General features: G+C 41.5%; 1 protein-coding gene across 2 annotated transcripts in view; it reads right to left on the bottom strand.

The window, feature by feature from the left end:
- LOC139542599 (metabotropic glutamate receptor 4-like) overlaps positions 1-21,675 on the bottom strand; it is a 277,141-nt gene that overhangs the window by 53,293 nt on the left and 202,173 nt on the right. For both annotated transcript variants that reach the window (XM_071348230.1, XM_071348238.1), the window contains exon 7: positions 16,798-16,998. In XM_071348230.1, the coding sequence (XP_071204331.1) occupies positions 16,798-16,998 (201 nt within the window). The remainder of the gene's footprint in view (positions 1-16,797; positions 16,999-21,675) is intronic.

Raw genomic sequence — 21,675 nt, 5'->3', positions numbered from 1 at the left:
TACAGGCCACAGTACAGGCTACAGTACAGGCTACAGTACAGGCCACAGTACAGGCTACAGTACAGGCCACATTACAGGCTACAGTACAGGCTACAGTACAGGCCACAGTACAGGCTACAGTACAGGCCACAGTACAGGCTACAGTACAGGCTACAGTACAGGCTACAGTACAGGCCACAGTACAGGCTACAGTACAGGCTACAGTACAGGCCACAGTACAGGCTACAGTACAGGCCACAGTACAGGCCACAGTACAGGCTACAGTACAGGCTACAGTACAGGCCACAGTACAGGCTACAGTACAGGCCACAGTACAGGCCACAGTACAGGTCTTTAGATGCATGTCAGAAACATTACAGTCCAGACTTAAGGCTCAGATAACTTTTCATGCATTGTATGTTACTTTTTAGTACCATTGTTCTCCAGAGCTACATTTAAAAGGCTTTTGGTTTGATATTATGGCTAGGGAGTATAGTTTTTCCTGGTTAAAGTTATGTAGTAAGGAAAACTCGGAGTACTAATGGAAACTGAGTATCCGAAAGGTGTATCCTCACAGCAGACTGACATAGTGATAGTGAACCACTTTAGAGTATACCATACCAGAGCCTAAACTGAGGGCATTGTATGATACCATAAGCAAACATCTATATACCCTCTTGCAGTCACAACAGCAAAATCCTGAAGACTTGAAATTAGCTAAATATTTTCATAACTTTTATTCAGAAGTTTCCTGAAGCATATTTTCGACTACAGAAACAAGGTCCTGAGAGCAATCTTCAAAATTGCAGCCATTTTGCAGTCCTGAAAATGTAATTGAATGCACTCTCTGCGCATTGTTTAGAGTTTCTCTTTATGCAGTCCATTGTCCTCCGAGTCATTTCCTATTCAGGAGCCGAGCTGAGCCGTCTAACAGTTGCCACACTCACACTTCCATGCACTTAGCTTACAGACTCACTCACCCTCCAAGTGTGATATTATCTGAAGAGAAGTTCAGCAATGAATGAGCAGGGCATTTTTCTCTCGTGATTCAACCTCTCATTATTTTTTACAATCAAGAAACATGAATAGTATGTGATTGGACTGAATACTATAGTTGAGTCTCTCTCTGGAGAGCTCAGATAGACACGATAAGCTGATTAAACTTGATAGAGCTACAGTATGTGAATCTAGTGTGATTTTAATGTTCACAACTGCGCAAAATAATAAATTCTGTATTGTCACGTACACCGGATAGGTGAAATATGTTGTTTTACAGGGTCAGCCATAGTAGTATGGCGCCGCTGGAGCAAATTAGGGTTAAGTGCCTTGCTCAAGGGCAAACCTACACATTTTTCACCTTGATAGCTCGGGTTTTCGAATAAGAGAACTTTAGGTTACTGGCCCAAAGCTCTAACCGCTAGGCTACCTGCCACCTGTAATTTAGGCAAAGGTTAAGATTATTTCAACAGAGGATTCATGGACCGAAGGAAAAAACATGTTCCGTCTCAGCCTCTGTTTTCTTAATGTTTCACACCAGCACTGCCATGCACTCTAGTGTGTTCAGTGTTAAATGACACTATTCTGTTGGCATGTGATTGAGGAAAGAGAAGGCTGATACACATTCATACTCATCATCCTAGCATAACAATTATCCTCAACAATCACTAGTCATCATCCTAGCATAACAATTATCCTCAACAATCACTACTCATCATCCTAGCATAACAATTATCCTCAACAATCACTAGTCATCATCCTAGCATAACAATTATCCTCAACAATCACTAGTCATCATCCTAGCATAACAATTATCCTCAACAATCACTAGTCATCCTAGCATAACAATTATCCTCAACAATCACTACTCATCATCCTAGCATAACAATTATCCTCAACAATCACTAGTGATGACCCTAGCATAACAATTATCCTCAACAATCACTAGTCACCATCCTAGCATAACAATTATCCTCAACAATCACTAGTTATCCTAGCATAACAATTATCCTCAACAATCACTACTCATCATCCTAGCATAACAATTATCCTCAACAATCACTAGTCATCATCCTAGCATAACAATTATCCTCAACAATCGCTACTCATCATCCTAGCATAACAATTATCCTCAACAATCACTAGTCATCATCCTAGCATAACAATTATCCTCAACAATCGCTACTCATCATCCTAGCATAACAATTATCCTCAACAATCGCAACTCATCATCCTAGCATAACAATTATCCTCAACAATCGCAACTCATCATCCTAGCATAACAATTATCCTCAACAATCACTAGTCACCATCCTAGCATAACAATTATCCTCGACAATCACTAGTCACCATCCTAGCATAACAATTATCCTCAACAATCACTAGTCATCATCCTAGCATAACAATTATCCTCAACAATCACTACTCATCATCCTAGCATAACAATTATCCTCAACAATCACTAGTCATCATCCTAGCATAACAATTATCCTCAGCAATCGCTACTCATCATCCTAGCATAACAAGTATCCTCAACAATCACTCTATTTGCCACATTTTCAAATCCATTACGAATTCTCTGACCAAGTAGGGCACAATTAAACATTGCAGTCCAAGAGCCAGCTATATCCACAGAGGGATAGACTGTATGGATTATGAAGAAACTAGACAGATCCACAGGAATCATGTGGTGACCCAAGTCATCTGAACAAGGATGGTGAGCATCATATTTAAGACCCATTGACATTTGATAAAGGTCATTATGATTGACAACAACAACAAAAAACATTATTTCAGATTATAAACTGGATGCTGATTGGCTGACAGCTGTGGTATATCAGACCATATACCACAGGTATGAAAAAACATGTATTTTTATTTCTTTAATTACATTCATAACCAGTTTATAATAGCAATAAGGCACCTCGGAGGTTCGTTGTATATGTCCAATATACCATGGCTAAGAGCTGGGTCCAGGCACTCCGTGTTGTGTCGTGCATAAGAACAGCCCTTAGCTGTGGTATATTGGCCATATACAACACCTCGTCGGGCCTCAATGCTTAAGTATATTCCATTCTATATTCCATTCCATTTACAGTATCTAGATAAAACGTACATTTCAGTAGATTAAGAGGCATCATTGGTGCAGCCATGTATTTACATCATTGGTGCAGCCATGTATTTACATCATTGGTGCAGCCATGTATTTACAGACTATTGGCGCTGATCCACCTCAGTTCTCCAGGTGTGTTCTTTGTCCAGCTGTCCATTTCAACTGGACTTAGTTGTAAGTAACAGCATGCTGAGGCTGCCTGGTCAAGGCCTGTGTTGAGGGTGAGCGATTAGGCTTGTCATGTGGCACACATTGCATGTCTAAATGGGGCCTATCTGTGTCAGGGCCTAATGAGGGCCCTTAGTGGACTCCGCTGGCACATACGTACACACACACGCCCGTGCACACACACACACGCACAAACACACACAGACACACACACAAGCACAAACACACACAGACACACACACAAGCACACACACACACAAGACTACACTACAGTGATGGAGCGATCATGCAGTACATTGTAACTCAGGCTTATTCGCTCCACTGAAACACTACTTTTGAGATGACTGAAAGTCAGGCCTGTTTGTTCTACTGAAACACTACTCTTGAGATGACTGAAAGTCAGGCCTGTTTGTTCTACTGAAACACTACTCTTGAGATGACTGAAAGTCAGGCCTGTTTGTTCTACTGAAACACTACTCTTGAGATGACTGAAAGTCAGGCCTGTTTGTTCTACTGAAACACTACTCTTGAGATGACTGAAAGTCAGGCCTGTTTGTTCTACTGAAACACTATTCTTGAGATGACTAAAAGTCAGGCCTGTTTGTTCCACTGAAACACTACTCTTGAGATGACTGAAAGTCAGGCCTGTTTGTTCCACTGAAACACTATTCTTGAGATGACTAAAAGTCAGGCCTGTTTGTTCCACTGAAACACTACTCTTGAGATGACTGAAAGTCAGGCCTGTTTGTTCTACTGAAACACTACTCTTGAGATGACTGAAAGTCAGGCCTATTCGCTCCACTGAATGCTTTTTCGAGTTAATGGATTATCAGAAATTATGTTCAATAGGTGAAAAGGGAAATAAAGAGAGGAAGAAAATGGACATGGGACATGTTGTGAGGATCACTAAAGGATTTCCCAGGGAATAGTCATAGTAAAGGAAAGAGAGAAGACCACACAGAGATGCAGAGAGGGACCCTCGGGGCACAACAGAACAGATACAGTATAAGGGTGGTGTTCCATCGACTGTCAGTCATGACAGACAAGGCCAACACTTCCCCCCTGGCAGAGACCGGAGAGGATATGATGTGGTATGAGACTTCTCCTCCCGTTGTTTACATTGCAGATTTACTCTCTCAATTCAATACAATTTCAATTTAAGGGGCTTTATTGGCATTGGAAACATATGTTTACAATTCCAAAGAAAGTGAAATAAATAATGAACAGAAGTGAAATGTACAGTAAACATTACACTCAAAAGTTTGAAAAGAATTAAGACATTTGAAATGTCATATTATTTCTATATACAGTGTTCTAATGACGTGCAAATGGTTAAAGTACAAAAGGGAAAATAAATAAACATAATTAAAGGTTGTATTTACAATAGTGTTCACTGGTTGCCCTTTACTTGTGGAAACAGGTCACAATCTTGCTGCTGTGATTGCACACTGTGGTATTTCACCCAATAGATATGGGATTTTATCAAAATTGGATTTGTTTTCAAATTCTTTGTGGGTCTGTGTAATCTGAGGGAAATATGTGTCTCTAATATGGTCATATATTTGGCAGGAGGTTAGGAAATGCAGCTCAGTTTCCACCTAATTTTGTGGGCAGTGTGCACATAGCCTGTCTTCTCTTGAGATCCAGGTCTGCCTACGGCGGCCTTTCTCAATAGCAAGGCTATGCTCACTGAGTCTGTACATAGTCAAAGATTTCCTTAATTTTGGGTCAGTCACAGTGGTCAGGTATTCTGCTACTGTGTACTCTCTGTTCAGGGCCAAATAGCATTCTAGTTTGCTCTGTTGTCTTGTAAATTCTTTCCAATGTGTCATGTAATTATCTTTTTGTTTTCTCAAGATTTGGTTGGGTCTAATTGTGTTGCTGTCCTGAGGCTCTGTAGGGTCTGTTTGTGTTTGTGAACAGAGCCCAAGTTCTTCTCCAGGTTCATTTCTCTGTAGGTGATGGCTTTGTTATGGAAGGTTTGGGAATCACTTCCTTTTAGGTGGTTGTAGAATTTAACAGCTCTTTTCCGGATTTTGATCATTAGCGGGTATCGGCCTAATTCTGCTCTGCATGCATTATTTGGTGTTTTATGATGTACACAGAGGATATTTTTGCAGAACTCTGAATGCAGTCTCAATTTGGTGTTTGGCCTATTTGTGAATTCTTGGTTGGTGAGCAGACCCCAGACCTCACAACCATAAAGGGCAATGAGTTCTACAACTATTCAAGTATTTTTAGCCAGATCCTAATTGGTTTGTCAAATTTTATGTTCCTTTGTATGGCAGAGAAGGCCCTTCTTGCATTTTCTCTCAGATCGTTCACAGCTTTGTTGAAGTTACCTGTGGCACTGATGTTTAGGCCGAGGGGTATGTATTGTTTTTTTGTGTGCTCTAGAGTAAGGTTGTCTAGATGGAATTTGTATTCGTGGTCCTGGCAACTAGACCTTTTTTGGAACACCATTATTTTGTCTTACTGAGATCTACAGTCAGAGCCCATGTCTTACGGAATCTGTGCAGAAGATCTAGATGCTGCTGTAGACTCTCCTTAGTTGTGGACAAAAGCACCAGATCATCAGCAAACAGTAGACATTTGACTTCAGATTCTAGTAGGGTGAGGCCGGGTGTTGCAGTCTGTTTAAGTGCCCTCGTCAATTCGTTGATATAAACTCAACAAAAAAAGCAACATCCATTTTTCAGTACCCTGTCTTTCAAAGATAATTTGTAAAAATCCAAATAACTTCACAGATCTTCATTGTAAAGGTTTTAAACACTGTTTCCCATGCTTGTTCAATGAACCATAGACAATTAATGAACATGCACCTGTGGAACGGTCGTTAAGACACTAACAGCTTACAGACGGTAGGCAATTAAGGTCACAGTTATGAAAACAATAAAGAGGCCTTTCTACTGACTCTGATGAACACCAAAAGGAAGATGCCCAGGGTCCCTGCTCATCTGCGTGAACATGCCTTAGGCATGCTGCAAGGAGCCATGAGGACTGCAGATGTGGCCAGGGAAATAAATTGCAATGTCCGTACTGTGAGATGCCTAAAACAGCGCTACAGGTAGACAGGACGGACAGCTGATCGTCCTCGCAGTGGCAGACCACGTGTAAAAACACCTGCACAGGATCGGTACATCATAACATCACACCTGCAGGACAGGTACAGGATGGCAACAACAACTGCCAGAGTTACACCAGGAATGCACAATCCCTCCCTCAGTGCTCAAACTGTCCGCAATAGGCTGAGAGAGGCTGGACTGAGGGCAAACCCACCGTCGTTGGACCAGACAGGACTGGCAAAAAGGGCTCTTCATTGACGAGTCGCGGTTCTGTCTCACCAGGGGTGATGGTCGGATTCACGTTCATCTTCGAAGGAATGAGCGTTACACCGAGGCCTGTACTCTGGAGCAGGATCGATTTGGAGGTGGAGGGTCCGTTATGGTCTGGGGCAGTGTGTCACAGCATCATCGGACTGAGCTTGTTGTCAATGCAGGCAATCTCAACACTGTGCATTACAGGGAAGACATCCTCCTTCCTCATGTGGTACCCTTCCTGCAGGCTCATCCTGACATGACCCTCCAGCATGACGATGCCACCAGAAATACTGCTCATTCTGTGCATGATTTCCTGCAAGACAGGAATGTCAGTGTTCTGCCATCGCCAGCGAAGAGCCCGGATCTCAATCCCATTGAGCACATCTGGGACTTGTTGTATTGGAGGGTGAGGGCTAGGGCCATTCCCCCCAGAAATGTCCGGGAACTTGCAGGTGCCTTGGTGGAAGAGTGGGGTAAAATTTCACAGAAAGAACTGGCAAATCTGGTGCAGTCCACGAGGAGGAGATGCACTGCAGTACTTAATGCAGCTGGTGGCCACACCAGATACTGACTGTTACTTTTGATTTTGACCCACCCCCTTTGTTCTGGGACACATTATTCCATTTCTGTTAGTCACGTCTGTGGAACTTGTTCAGTTTATGTCTCAGTTGTTGAATCTTATGTTCATACAAATATTTACACATGTTAAGTTAGCTGAAAATAAACGCAGTTGACAGTGAGAGGATGTTTCTTTTTTTTGCTGAGTTTATATGTTGAAGAGGGTGGGACTTAAGCTGCATCCCTATCTCACCCCTGGCCCTGTGGAAAGAAGTTTTTTTTTTACACATTTTAACCGCACACTTGTTGTTTGTGTACAAGGATTTTATAATGTTGTATGTTTCTCCTCCAACACCATTTTCCATCAATTTGTATAGCAGACCCTCATGGCATATTGAGTCAAAAGCTTTTTTTAAATCAACAAAGCATGAGAAGCATGAGAATACTTTTTTTGGTTTGCTTGTTTGTCAATTAGGGTGTGCAGGGTGAATATGTGGTCTGTCGTACAGTAATTTGGTAAAAAGCCAATTTGACATTTTCTCAGTACATTGTTTTTGCTGAGGAAATGTATGAATCTGCTGTTAATGATAATGCAGAGGATTTTCCTAAGGTTGCTGTTGAAGAATATCCCACTGTAGTTATTGGGATCAAATTTGTCTCCACTTTTGTGGATTGGGGAAGATGACAGATGTTAAAGAGTTTAAGTATAGCCAATTGGAATTTGTGGTCTGTATATTTATCATTTAATTTAGGATACCATCAACCCCACAGGCCTTTTTGGTTTGGAGGGTTTGTATTTTGTCCTGTAGTTCATTCAATGTAATTGGAAAATCCAGTGGGTTCTGGTAGTCTTTAAAACTTCTTCTTAATAGGGGGCGCTGTTTTCACTTTGGGAAAAAATCGTGCCCAAATTAAACGGCCTCGTACTCTGTTCTAGATCATACGATATGCATATTATTATTACTATTGGATAGAAAACACTCTGAAGTTTCTAAAACTGTTTGAATTATATCTGTGAGTAAAACAGAACTCATTTGGCAGCAAACTTCCAAACAGGAAGTGAAAATTCTGAAAATGGGTGTCTGTGTAAGGCCTATTCAATTGCCTTATATTTATGGATCTGTATGCACTTCATACGCCTTCCACTAGATGTCAACAGGCAGTAGAATGTTGAATGGGGTGTCTAGCTTGATGTGAGACCGAATGAGAGCTTTTGTAGTGACAGGTCTGCCATATTGGCAGTATTTTGCTGCGCACCAGAGAGCACCATATTATTTTCTGAAATGCGTTAGGTAGACACAACGAAATGCTCCGTCTTGGACGTTATTGGATACATATGAGAAAAACATCATAAAGATGGATTTTCAACTGAGTTTGACCAGTTTATTCGACATTTATTATGACTTTTGGAATTTTTCGTTCCATGCGCCAAGAGTTCATGGACATGTGCGCTCCACCATGCTAGCCAAAGTTGCTAATTCGACAGAAGAAATGGACATTCTAAAACAAAACAACGATTTATTGTGGAACTAGGACTCCTTGCACTGCATTCTGATGGAAGATCATCAAAGGTAAGAGAATATTTATGATGTTATTTCGTTTTTGTGGAATATGTTGGCTCCAACATGGCGGAGAATGGCTGGGCGCTGTCTCAGATTATTGCATGCTGTACTTTGTACTAAAGTTATTTTTTTAAATCTAACACAGCGGTTGCATTAAGAACCAGTGTATCTTTCATTTGCTGTACAACATGTATTTTTTAGCAAAGTTTATGATGAGTTTTTTGGTTAGATTACGTGACTGTCCAAAATTTCTCCGGACAATTTGGTGCATTTTGGCGCCATATTCACAATGTAAAACCAGGATTTGTAGCTATAAATATGCACATTTTCGAACAAAACATAAATGTATTGTATAACATGATGTTATAAGACTGTCATCTGATGAAGTTGTTCAAAGGTTAGTGATTAATTTTATCTCTATTTGTGGGTTTTGTGAAAGCTATGTTTGCGGTGAAAAAATGGCGTTGTGTGTTTGGCTATTGTGGTGAGCTAACATAAATATATATTGTGTTTTCGGAAATGTTGGCTGGATTCACAAGATGTTTATCTTTCATTTGCTGTATTGGACTTGTGATTTCATGAAATTATATTATATGATATCCCTGTGGCGCTAGGCTAGGCTATGCTAGTCAGCTTTTTGATGAAGATGATCCCGGATCCGGGAGGGGGGGGTCGGTAGAGGTTTAATAGTTGATTCTAAGATTTGTATTTGATCATGTATATGTTTTTGCTGTTTGTTCTTTGTTACAGAGCCAAAAAGATTTTAGAAGTGGTTTATCCATACATCTTCATTTTGGATAGATAACTATTCGTGTTGTTGTTTGTTTAGAGTTTCCCCGAAGTGGTTAGATTCTATGGATTCTTGACAGATTTCGGACTTCTTTTTCCGTGTATTTCTGTATTGTTTAAATGATTCACCATAGTGAAGGCGTAGGCTCAGGTTTTCTGAGGTTTTTGGTTGGATAGGTTTAAAAAAAAATAATAATAATAATAATTTTGCATTCTTCATCAAACCATTTGTCATTGTTGTTAATTTTCTTAGCTTGTCTGCTTGAAAGTTTTAGATTTGCTAGGGAAGCTGAGAGGTCAAATATACTGTTTAGGTTTTCTACTGCCGAGTTTACACTTTCAATATTACAGTAAAACCTTTTTGTCCAGGAAATTGTCTAGAAGGGATTGAATTTGTTTTTGCCTAATTCTTTTTTGGTAGATTTCCACACCCTTTTTCTTCCATCTATAGCATTTCTTAATATTATTCCGTTCCTTTGGCTTTGATCACTCATGATTGAGCACAGCTCTGTTCAAAAAGAGTGTGATTTGCTGTGATCTGATTGGGGTGTCAGTGGACTGACTGTGAACACTCTAAGAGACTCTGGGTTGAGGTCAGTGATAAAGTAGTCGACAGTACAACTGCCAAGAGATTACCTATATGTGTACCTACCATAGGAGTCCACTCGAAGCCTACCATTGACTATGTACATACCCAGCGCCAGACAGGGCTGCAGGAGCTGTGACCCGTTTTTGTTGTCGTAGTTGTGTCTAGGGGGAGGGAATGCTGTCACCTCGAGGTATGTGTTTGTCCCCCTGTGTGCTGAGGGTTCCAGTTCTTGTCCAGTTCTTGTCCAGTTCTTGTCCAGTTCTTGTCCAGTTCTTGTCCAGTTCTGGCATTTAGGTCTCCACAGACTAGTACATGTCCTTGAGCCCGGAAAGTGTTGATCTCTCCCTCTAGGATGGAGAAGCTGTCAAAGTTAAAGTATGGGGATTCTATTGGGGAGATATAGGTAGCACACAAGGATATTTTCCTCTGTTGAGATAATTCCCATATTAATTTCTAGCCAGATGTAAAATGTTCCTGTTTTGATTAATTTAATAGAGTTGGTTAGGCCTGCTCTATACCAAATTAGCATACCCCCTGAGTCTCTTACCTGTTTCACACCTGGTAGTTTGGTGGATGGGACTACCAGCTATCTGTAACCTAGAGGGCAACCAGTGGGTCCGTCTCCTTTATACCATGTTTCTTGTAGGATGACAATGTCCGTATTTCCAATTTCTTTGATGAAGTCTGGGTTTCTACTCTTTAGGCCAAAGGCAGATGACCTCAGACCTTGTATATTCCAGGATCAGACAGTAAAAGCTTTGTGTTCCATGGTGTCTAGTGTTGTTTTTGTGTGGTTTAGGCCGGGACCATCACAGTAGGTGTGAGCAGAGCATATTGAGCATCTGATACAGTACATACCTCTAAGGTCACAGGATGGGGCTTGAGCAGATGTAATAGTGGGGGTTGGGCCTGTTGCTCTGCTCACGGCTTGGGCAATATGTCCTGCTGTCATGTTGAGGTCCTCTCTCTCTCTACTACTACTTTTCAATAAATGAACCTTTGCCATCTTCTCTAGTACTCTCAAGCTGGGCTATCATACCCAGGGACCATACTCATGAAAGAAGTGGACCCCAGTTAATTTCCTCAGTTCACCTATTAGAATCACAATGTTGTTGTACTCATGATACAGTATTTAATGTACCTTGTCCTGTAATTTAGAAACAATATGAGGTAGGAACTAGTTCAGATTACATTTTTTAAAACTAACATTCACATTCCTGTTTCCCCATTTGTAATTATAAGCCAGCAATATATGTACTGTATGTTTAGTGTACAGTCATTGGCTGACTTCGATACTGTATGTAAGGCCTTATTTTTTATGGGCCTTAACTGACATGAAGTCTTGTTCTTCAAGTTCATGTAAAAAAAAAAGAGAAAATCTGACGGTTCTATGGCATGCATTTTTTTTTTTACAATTTCAATTGGCAGTGTCTGAGTCACACAACAATGAAGAATTGGCACTTCCCTGAGAAGAGGGGAAAAGAAGCACGCTGAGAGGGAAAAACCCACAGTGCTTTGCCTTTGTTCCATAGTCACAACTGCAGTGTCTGTGGAGACTGACAGTCGAAAGGCCCACTGCATTCTGTCTGCAGTAGAGGTAAAAGACAAAAAGAAAACACTGTCTCTCAGACGTGATAGCAGCAGACTCAGAACACTGATGGTAAGCTTCACTCAATCGCAGCTCATTGAAGTTTCATGTCAGTCTTTGGAGCATCAAAGAAAGAAGTGGGCACGAGATGGAAGAAAGTGCTGGGGGAGGTTGGGACCAGGGGCTAGAGTGAGGTTGGAAAATGTTTGATACCTTTGCTTTGTATGTTGAGGCATTGACGGCAACTCAGCGAGCCAAAATTAAACATTTGAGAAGTGGATGTTTTAGAATAGCTAAAAAAAAGTATCAGGGGATACATTGGGAAGGGTAAAGCACAAAGGTTAATGATTTATAGAAATATGCCCTCTGTCTTAGAACTGAGTGGCTGACATCAACACTATTGGATTTTGTATAATTGAAAAATACTTTCTACTAACTACTCAAATCAAATCAAATTTTATTTGTCACATACACATGGTTAGCAGATGTTAATGCGAGTGTAGTGAAATGCTTGTGCTTCTAGTTCCGGAAAAGCAGTAATAACCAACGAGTAATCTCGGCAAGACGGAGCTGCTCTTCCTCCCGGGGAAGGACTGCCCGTTCCATGATCTCGCCATCACGGTTGACAACTCCATTGTGTCCTCCTCCCAGAGTGCTAAGAACCTTGGCGTGATCCTGGACAACACCCTGTCGTTCTCAACTAACATCAAGGTGGTGACCCGTTCCTGTAGGTTCATGCTCTACAACATTCGCAGAGTACGACCCTGCCTCACGCAGGAAGCGGCGCAGGTCCTAATCCAGGCACTTGTCATCTCCCGTCTGGATTACTGCAACTCGCTGTTGGCTGGGCTCCCTGCCTGTGCCATTAAACCCCTACAACTCATCCAGAACGCCGCAGCCCGTCTGGTGTTCAACTTTCCTAAGTTCTCTCACGTCACCCCGCTCCTCCGCTCTCTCCACTGGCTTCCAGTTGAAGCTCGCATCCGCTACAAGACCATGGTGCTTGCCTACGGAGCTGTGAGGGGAACGGCACCTCCGTACCTTCAGGCTCTGATCAGGCCCTACACCCAAACAAGGGCACTGCGTTCATCCACCTCTGGCCTGCTCGCCTCCCTACCTCTGAGGAAGTACAGTTCCCGCTCAGCCCAGTCAAAACTGTTCGCTGCTCTGGCACCCCAATGGTGGAACAAACTCCCTCACGACGCCAGGTCAGCGGAGTCAATCACCACCTTCCGGAGACACCTGAAACCCCACCTCTTTAAGGAATACCTAGGATAGGATAAAGTAATCCTTCTAACCCCCCCCCCTTAAAAGAGTTAGATGCACTATTGTAAAGTGGTTGTTCCACTGGATATCATAAGGTGAATGCACCAATTTGTAAGTCGCTCTGGATAAGAGCGTCTGCTAAATGACTTAAATGTAAATGTAAATGTAATCTAACCTAACAATTTCACAACAACTACCTTATACACACAAGTGTAAAGGGATGAAGAATATGTACATAAAAATATATGAATGAGTGATGGTACAGAACGGCATAGGCAAGATGCAGTAGATGGTATAGAGTACAGTATATACATATGAAATGAGTGATGTAGGGTATGTAAGCATTATATTAAGTGGCATTGTTTAAAGTGGCTAGTGATACATTTTCTACATCAATTTTTCCATTATTAACGTGGCTGGAGTTGAGTCAGTATGTTGGCAGCAGCCACTCAATGTTAGTGGTGGCTGTTTAACAGTCTGATGGCCTTGAGATAGAAGCTGTTTTTCAGTCTCTCGGTCCCTGCTTTGATGCACCTGTACTGACCTCGCCTTCTGGATGATAGCGGGGTGAACAGGCAGTGGCTCGGGTGGTTGTTGTCCTTGATGATCTTTATGGACTTCCTGTGACATCGGGTGGTGTAGGTGTCCTGGAGGGCAGGTAGTTTGCCCCCTGTGATGTGTTGTGCAGACCTCACTACCCTCTGGAGAGCCTTACGGTTGTGGGCGGAGCAGTTGCCGTACCAGGCGGTGATACAGCCCGACACGATGCTCTCGATTGTGCATCTGTAAAAGTTTGTGAGTGCTTTTGGTGACAAGCCGAATTTCTTCAGCCTCCTGAGGTTGAATAGGCACTGCTGCGCCTTCTTCACCACTCTGTCTGTGTGGGTGGACCAATTCAGTTTGTCCGTGATGTGTACGCCGAGGAACTTAAAACTTACTACCCTCTCCATTACTGTCCCGTCGATGTGGATAGGGGGGTGCTTCCTCTGCTGTTTCCTGAAGTCCACGACCATCTCCTTTGTTTTGTTGACGTTGAATGTAAGGTTATTTTTCCCAACAGCACACTCCGAGGGCCCTCACCTCCTCCCTGTAGGCCGTATCGTCGTTGTTGGTAATCAAGCCTACCACTGTAGTGTCGTCTGCAAACTTGATGATTGAGTTGGAGGCGTGCATGGCCACGCAGTCGTGGGTGAACAGGGAGTACAGGAGAGGGCTCAGAACGCACCCTTGTGGGGCCCCAGTGTTGAGGATCAGCGGGGTGGAGATGTTGTTACCTACCCTCACCACCTGGGGGCGGCCCGTCAGGAAGTCCAGGACCCAGTTGCACAGGGCAGGGTCGAGACCCAGGATCTCGAGATTGATGATGAGTTTGGACGGTACTATGGTGTTAAATGCTGAGCTGTAGTCGATGAACAGCATTCTCACATAGGTATTCCTCTTGTCCAGATGGGTTAGGGCTGTGTACAGTGTGGTTGCGATTGCGTCGTCTGTGGACCTATTGGGGCGGTAAGCAAATTGGAGTGGGTCTAGGGTGTCAGGTAGGGTGGAGGTGATATGGTCCTTGACTAGTCTCTCAAAGCACTTCATGATGACGGAAGTGAGTGCTACGGGGCGGTAGTCGTTTAGCTCAGTTACCTTAGCTTTCTTGGGAACAGGAACAATGGTGGCCCTCTTGAAGCATGTGGGAACAGCAGACTGGGATAAGGGTTGATTGAATATGTCCATAAACACACCAGCCAGCTGGTCTGCGCATGCTCTCAGGACGCGGCTGGGGATGCCGTCTGGGCCTGCAGCCTTGCGAGGGTTAACACGTTTAAATGTTTTACTCACGTCGGCTGCAGTGAAGGAGAGTCCACAGGTTTTGGTAGCGGGCCGTGTCAGTGGCACTGTATTGTCCTCAAAGCGAGCAAAGAAGTTGTTTAGTCTGTCTGGGAGCAAGACATCCTGGTCCGCGACTGGCCTGGTTTTCTTTTTGTAATCCGTGATTCACTGTAGACCCTGCCACATACCTCTTGTGTCTGAGCCGTTGAATTGCGACTCTACTTTGTCTCTATACTGACGCTTAGCTTGTTTGATTGCCTTGCGGAGGGAATAGCTACACTGTTTGTATTCGGTCATGTTTCCGGTCACCTTGCCCTGGTTAAAAGCAGTGGTTCGCGCTTTCAGTTTCACCCGAATGCTGCCATCAATCAGCGGTTTCTGGTTTGGGAATGTTACAAATATCTATGCCAGGTCTTTACCACTGTCATACTGCTTGTGGTTTCTATAAGAAGAAGCAGATCAAGACATCAAAGAACCTACTTGGTACATACTTTTTGAAATGACAGAAGGATAAGCGTCCTCACACTTGAACAAAGAGGGGTTCTCTCTGCTACTGTGAGAGTAGAGATGTAGCGATAGTCCACAGAGGCAGTCCACCAATCTTCCTAGATGAGATTAGTGATGATTGTCAGCCTGCCACAGATATGGCCACCTCACTGTGACTAATTACACCACCAATGCTTTGCTTTTGGGAGGCTGTTGACGTTTGACCTTTTTTGTCGTTTGCACATGATTCTGGATGCTTTAAACATAATAGTGTATAAGAGGACTGACACATTAGACCCTCTGCGGTTAAAACTGAGACTGGGTTGTAATTAAATCTCAGCGGAGACCTTGAACTCAACGACAACAACAACAAACAGCACTGGCTGTGGCCTCTGGAATAATTCATTACAAGTGAAACAAAAAAGCATTTTAAACTGCTCTGACCAATCTGTCATGATTTTTGTTTTCCAGGCGGGAAAAAATGAAATGTATCCTTTGTGTGTTTTTTTGGTGAGTACTTTATGTATCTGGTGAGAAGGAGATAAATATTATCTTTGATAAATGACCCTCCAGTCTGCTATTCCCATAGCCCCAGTGGGCTGGGTGTCCATGTTAAACATACTGATGTGTGCTGCTGATGATGCAACAGGAGGAAGTTGAGTGTAACCCAGAAGCAGCCCACTTGTGCAGCACAGTGTCTACATACAGATCGGGGTACCTGCTACAACTGATCTTGTTGTTAGTGTAGTTGGTGTAGTTTTCCTTGGTGTCTTCAAATAAGCCAGGAAAAACACATGCAGTTGTTGGTTTCATATCTCCTCCTTAGGAGATACATGTTTCTCACATACACCATTGCATCTTTTGTAATAAATGTAATCAATAATAGTGTTTTCTTGGATGTTTTGCCAAACATTGATCCCAAAACAATTCCCAGGAGTATGTATTTCAATGGACTGCCCCCCTTCAAGGAGTTTTCTAGATTTTCCAGCGAGCAGCATTGTTCTCTCTCCATGTAATCCATTTGAAATTAATCTCTGTAATACCCCAAAATATATTTCCTTTATTTCGTCAAGAGGCCCTCTCTTGACAATGTGTTACTCTGAATGGTTTTTAGTCTCCTCTCCTCTCAGTTTAGAGATGTCTTCAATCGTGTGTAAATATTTCACATCGTGTAATTAATCCCATTTTATGAAATAATCATAGAAAAACATCACAAATCTGATAGAAATGGTGATGGGTACCCTGTGTGTGTGTGTGTGTGTGTGTGTGTGTGTGTGTGTGTGTGTGTGTGTGTGTGTGTGTGTGTGTGTGTGTGTGTGTGTGTGTGTGTGTGTGTGTGTGTGTGTGTGTGTGTGTGTGTGTGTGTCTCTGTCTGTCTGTCTGTCTGTCTGTCTGTCTGTCTGTCTGTCTGTCTGTCTGTCTGTCTGTCTGTCTGTCTGTCTGTCTGTCTGTCTGTCTGTCTGTCTGTCTGTCTGTCTGTCTGTCTGTCTGTCTGTCTGTCTGTCTGTCTGTCTGTGTGTGTGTGTGTGTGTGTGTGTGTGTGTACAAAGTAAGTGGCTGACCTGTGAAGTTGAGCATGCGGATGTGTTTGAGCAGTAGAGTGCCATTGATGGGGTCCATCCTGGAGCAAAGGCCCACCTTCCCCGGACAGAGTTCCCTGTGCATGTTGTGCAGCGCATGGGCCATGGAATACACTGCATCGATAACAAACTGCACCTTCCCCTCTTGCTCGTAGTTGGAGTCCCTTCCTATCCGCTCCTGATCTGTAGAGCAGAGCGACAACCAAGTTAGGTATCTGAGAAATGCAATACGTTATATCACTGGTCACCAACCCCAGTATCACCTTATGCTTAATAGAAAGGGGATCCCAAGCATATGAGCAGTATTACATGTGATAGTATAGGAAATAATACAGAAATACAATAACAGGTAGGCCTACACGTCTTGAATATTATGACGAATAACATTTTATGTTAAAATTGAGTTCCTATTGTGTTGATCCTAACAGTGGGTGATTATTACACGCAGGTAGTGACCACATGAGTATTTTCCATACAGTGATGGTTGTTGGACTTGCAAATTAAGGAACAAAATAACTTATTTTTGCTGGTACTCAATTTCTCCATTGTTAGCTTTGTCAAGCACACACTACCATGAATGCTGTGAGGCAATCATTAGACCAAGATTGAATTGGATCTTCTAAATATGTATTTGAAATGCTCGTCAATCTGGTACTACATGATTACTGATTGGTATTCCATCTGCTGTGGTGGCTTATCAAAAAGATGAGTCCACTTTAAAGGGCAAAGTGGGTCCTTTGTTGTGGAAGAAAAAGGCCTTACACTTATCTACTTAAACACTGTCATTGGTTTTGTGAGCTGTATGACCTATGGTTACTCCGGTGTGAAGATGGCTGATGAGAAGGACAGAAAGAGACAGAAAGACACCAACCTGGTCTCAGAGCAAAACATATTATATTTTACAAAATTCCATGCCACTCCATTTAGTATGACATGTTACTTTATGTTAAGTTACATTACATTGGCCTACCAATGTGATAGCGGTCATACAATATAAGAAAAATGGAAGGACGTATAGTTTCCTCGGTCTTTATCGCATTTGAACCATTTAGTATGATATATTACGTTCAACTGCTTTAGTAGGATATGCTACGTTAGGTTAGGGATTAATGTTAGGAGTTAGGTTAAAGGGTTATGGTTAGGGGAAGGGTTAGCTAAGCAACCCTAGTAGTAATAGCCAGGAGTTAGCTAAGTAGTTGCAAAGTAGATAAAAAGTAGTAAGTAGTGGCAAATTTGCTAATTAGCTAAAATGCTTAAGTTGTCCGTGATGAGATTCGAACACGCAACCTTTGGGTCGCTAGACATTCACATTACATTTTGCCTTAAGTAACCTACTGTCCATACCAAACGTAACATATGATACTAATTTGAAAGTCCCCGATTTACATTTACTATGTTACTTCTAGTCAATGTAATGTAACCTAATATAAAGTAACATATCATACTAAATGGAGTGGCACGGATTTGAGTCAAACATAATATGTTTTGCTCTGAGAACAGGCTGAAGAGACATACAGGCAGACAAATACAGGAGGTAATGTTTGGAAAATACTCTATACCTATGGCTGTGTCCCAAATGGCACCCTATTACCTATAAAGTGTACTAGATAGGAATTAGGGTGCTATTTGGGACAACCTGTGCCTATTTAATTACAACCAACTGGATTCTATGTACTGAGACTGTATGCTTTCACGATGCCAGGGTCCACAGTCATACTGCTAGTTCTTTGTCAATCTGAAATGTTAGGAACTTAGTGTAAAGTAAGTCAGCAAAGTTGAGTAAGCCAGTTCTGTTTGAACCACTTAAAAACAGTAGGACCTTTTAATGGAAGGCGTGGCAAAGGGCCAGGAGGCATAGAGAAAAATACATTACCCTTCCGTTAGCCTAGCGTCTAGGCCTTGATGCACTGACTGACTGGCCCCTCCTTCCTGATACTTCTCACAATTAGCTGGAAGGTAAATGTTTAGCTAGACCACTGCAGAGGAGCCAATCAATTCCAATATGTGGAGTGTAAGGTCTTCTCCTCAGAGGAATCACTAATTTTCTTCTCTCTAGGAATACATGGATTATTGTTGTTCTTCACTTCCTGTTTGAAAAATGTCCAGCGACATATATAGTATAATATGTTCCATAAGCAACCTATAAGGAATGTCACATATGTGATGCATAAATATGTCATATACAGTATATTACTTAGAATTACATCTCATAAGTGATGTATACGTAATATGTTACATAAGCAACAATTAATCACTTATGAGATGTAATTCTAAGTAGGTTGCCTAGGAAGCAACCATTGCTTGTGGCTGTTTTTCTACAATACCATGTTGTGTTAGTTTGCTTTGGGGGAGAATTATTTTTGCTACAGAACAAGATTGACGGTCTTGTGTGTAAGCATAAATCTACTAGGGAAATTAGTCTCAGTATAGGTGGGTGTGTTTGGACAATAATGTAGTTTTGAGTTTTGATGCATGATGATCAAACCTCATGTACACTGAAATATATTGTATTTTCACCCATTGCAAACCTAATAGCTATGGATTTAAAGCATTCCAGCAGGAGAATACTGTAAAACCTTTTCTTTATTAATTTCACATATAATCAAATCTAATTGTATTGGCCACACCCACAGTTTACAACAGATATAAAAGGTGCAGCAAAATGCTTGTGTGCTAATGTCACGATCGTCGTTACGTGAAAGAGAGGAGGACCAAGGCGCAGCGTGAAATGAACACATATTTAATCAACGAAGACGAAGAACACTTACAAACTAAACAAAACAACAAACCGACGAACGTGAAGCTATATAATGACAAGTGCAGACACAGGCAACTTACACATAGACATAGATAATCACCCACAAACTACCTAATGACTATGGTTGCCTAAATATGGCTCCCAATCAGAGACAACGATAGACAGCTGTCTCTAATTGAGAACCAATCTAGGCAACCATAGACATACATACACCTAGACTAAACATTGCCCCATAAACATACAAAAAAACCTAGACAATACAAAACACATACATCCCCCATGTCACACCCTGACCTAACTAAAATAATAAAGAAAACAAAGATAACTAAGGCCAGGGCGTGACAGCTAACTAAACTGAACTATTGTAGTACAATAATCAATAAGACTCAGATAAAAATATCAAGTAATAGAAGAGGTAGCATGCCTAGTAATAGAAGAGGTACTATGCCTAGTAATAGAAGAGGTACTATGCCTAGTAATAGAATAGGTACTATGCCTAGTAATAGAATAGGTACTATGCCTAGTAATAGAAGAGGTAGTATGCCTAGTAATAGAAGAGGTACTATGCCTAGTAATAGAATAGGTACTATGCCTAGTAATAGAATAGGTACTATGCCTAGTAATAGAATAGGTACTATGCCTAGTAATAGAATAGGTAGTATGCCTAGTAATAGAAGAGGTACTATGCCTAGTAATAGAATAGGTACTATGCCTAGTAATAGAATAGGTGCTATGCCTAGTAATAGAATAGGTACTATGCATAGTAATATAATAGGTAGTATGCATAGTAATAGAATAGGTACTATGCCTAGTAATAGAATAGGTAGTATGCATAGCAATATAATAGGTAGTATGCATAGTAATAGAATAGGTACTATGCCTAGTAATAGAACAGGTAGTATGCATAGTAATATAATAGGTACTATGCATAGTTATATAATAGGTACTATGCCTAGTAATAGAATAGGTACTATGCATAGTAATATAATAGGTACTATGCCTAGTAATAGAATAGGTTGTATGCATAGTAATATAATAGGTAGTATGCATAGTAATATAATAGGTACTATGCATAGTAATATAATAGGTACTATGCCTAGTAATAGAATAGGTACTATGCATAGTAATATAATAGATAGTATGCATAGTAATAGCATGATATGTACACTGTAGGATATACAGTGTCACCTTCCTGACCTGTTTTCTGTTAGTTTTTATGTGTTAGCTGGTCAGGACGTGAGTTTGGGTGGGCAGTCTATGTTTTCTGTTTCTATGTTGGTTTTGGGTACCTGATATGGTTCTCAATTAGAGGCAGGTGGTTTTCATCTCCTCTGATTGAGAACCATATTAAGGTAGGTGGGGTCACATTGTTTGTTTGTGGGTGGTTGTCTCCTGTGTTAGTGTCTGTCTATGTTGCACCATACAGGACTGTTTCGGTTTGTTTGTTCATTTTGTTTGTTCGGTTTTTATGTAGTCATTTCCCTGTTCGTGCGTTCTTCGTGTTACATGTAAGTTCTTACGTCCAGGTTTGTCTACATTCGTTTTGTTATTTTGTTAGTTAATTCAAGTATAGTTCGTTTTTTGTCTTCGTTGTTTTGTCGTGTCTAAATAAATATCATGTCTAAGTATCACGCTGCGTCTTGGTTCAATCCATGCTCCTCCTCTTCGGATGAAGAGGAAGAGGAGAACCGTTACAGAACCACCCACACTCACGTCCTGACCAGCTAACACATAAAAACTAACAGAAAACAGGTCAGGAACGTGACAATACAGTATAGATAAGGAATGTGCTATGTCAAGTATGTCTGTATTCAAACCTATTTATTTGATATTTAGGTATTTTTTGCTATAGTTGCAGCTTTCTGGTAATTTGTTTCATGGAAAGAATTGATTCTTGATTTTCTCTGCAGAAACCGTGTTGCATCACTCTTCTTCATTCCTCTTGCAACGCTGTACTGATATTGGTGCCAGACAAATTTCTGATCTTAGCAGAACCACTTCAACTTAAAAGCTTGCTAGCCCCAAATCGATATCTCTCTTTCAGTCATCTTTCATCTGCCATATATCAGTTTGCCACAGCAAAAAACTAAAGCTTATGCATC

This window comes from Salvelinus alpinus, chromosome 2 (assembly GCF_045679555.1).
Source record: "Salvelinus alpinus chromosome 2, SLU_Salpinus.1, whole genome shotgun sequence".
Taxonomy (NCBI): domain Eukaryota; kingdom Metazoa; phylum Chordata; class Actinopteri; order Salmoniformes; family Salmonidae; genus Salvelinus; species Salvelinus alpinus.
This window is presented reverse-complemented; position numbering and strand designations above follow the sequence as displayed.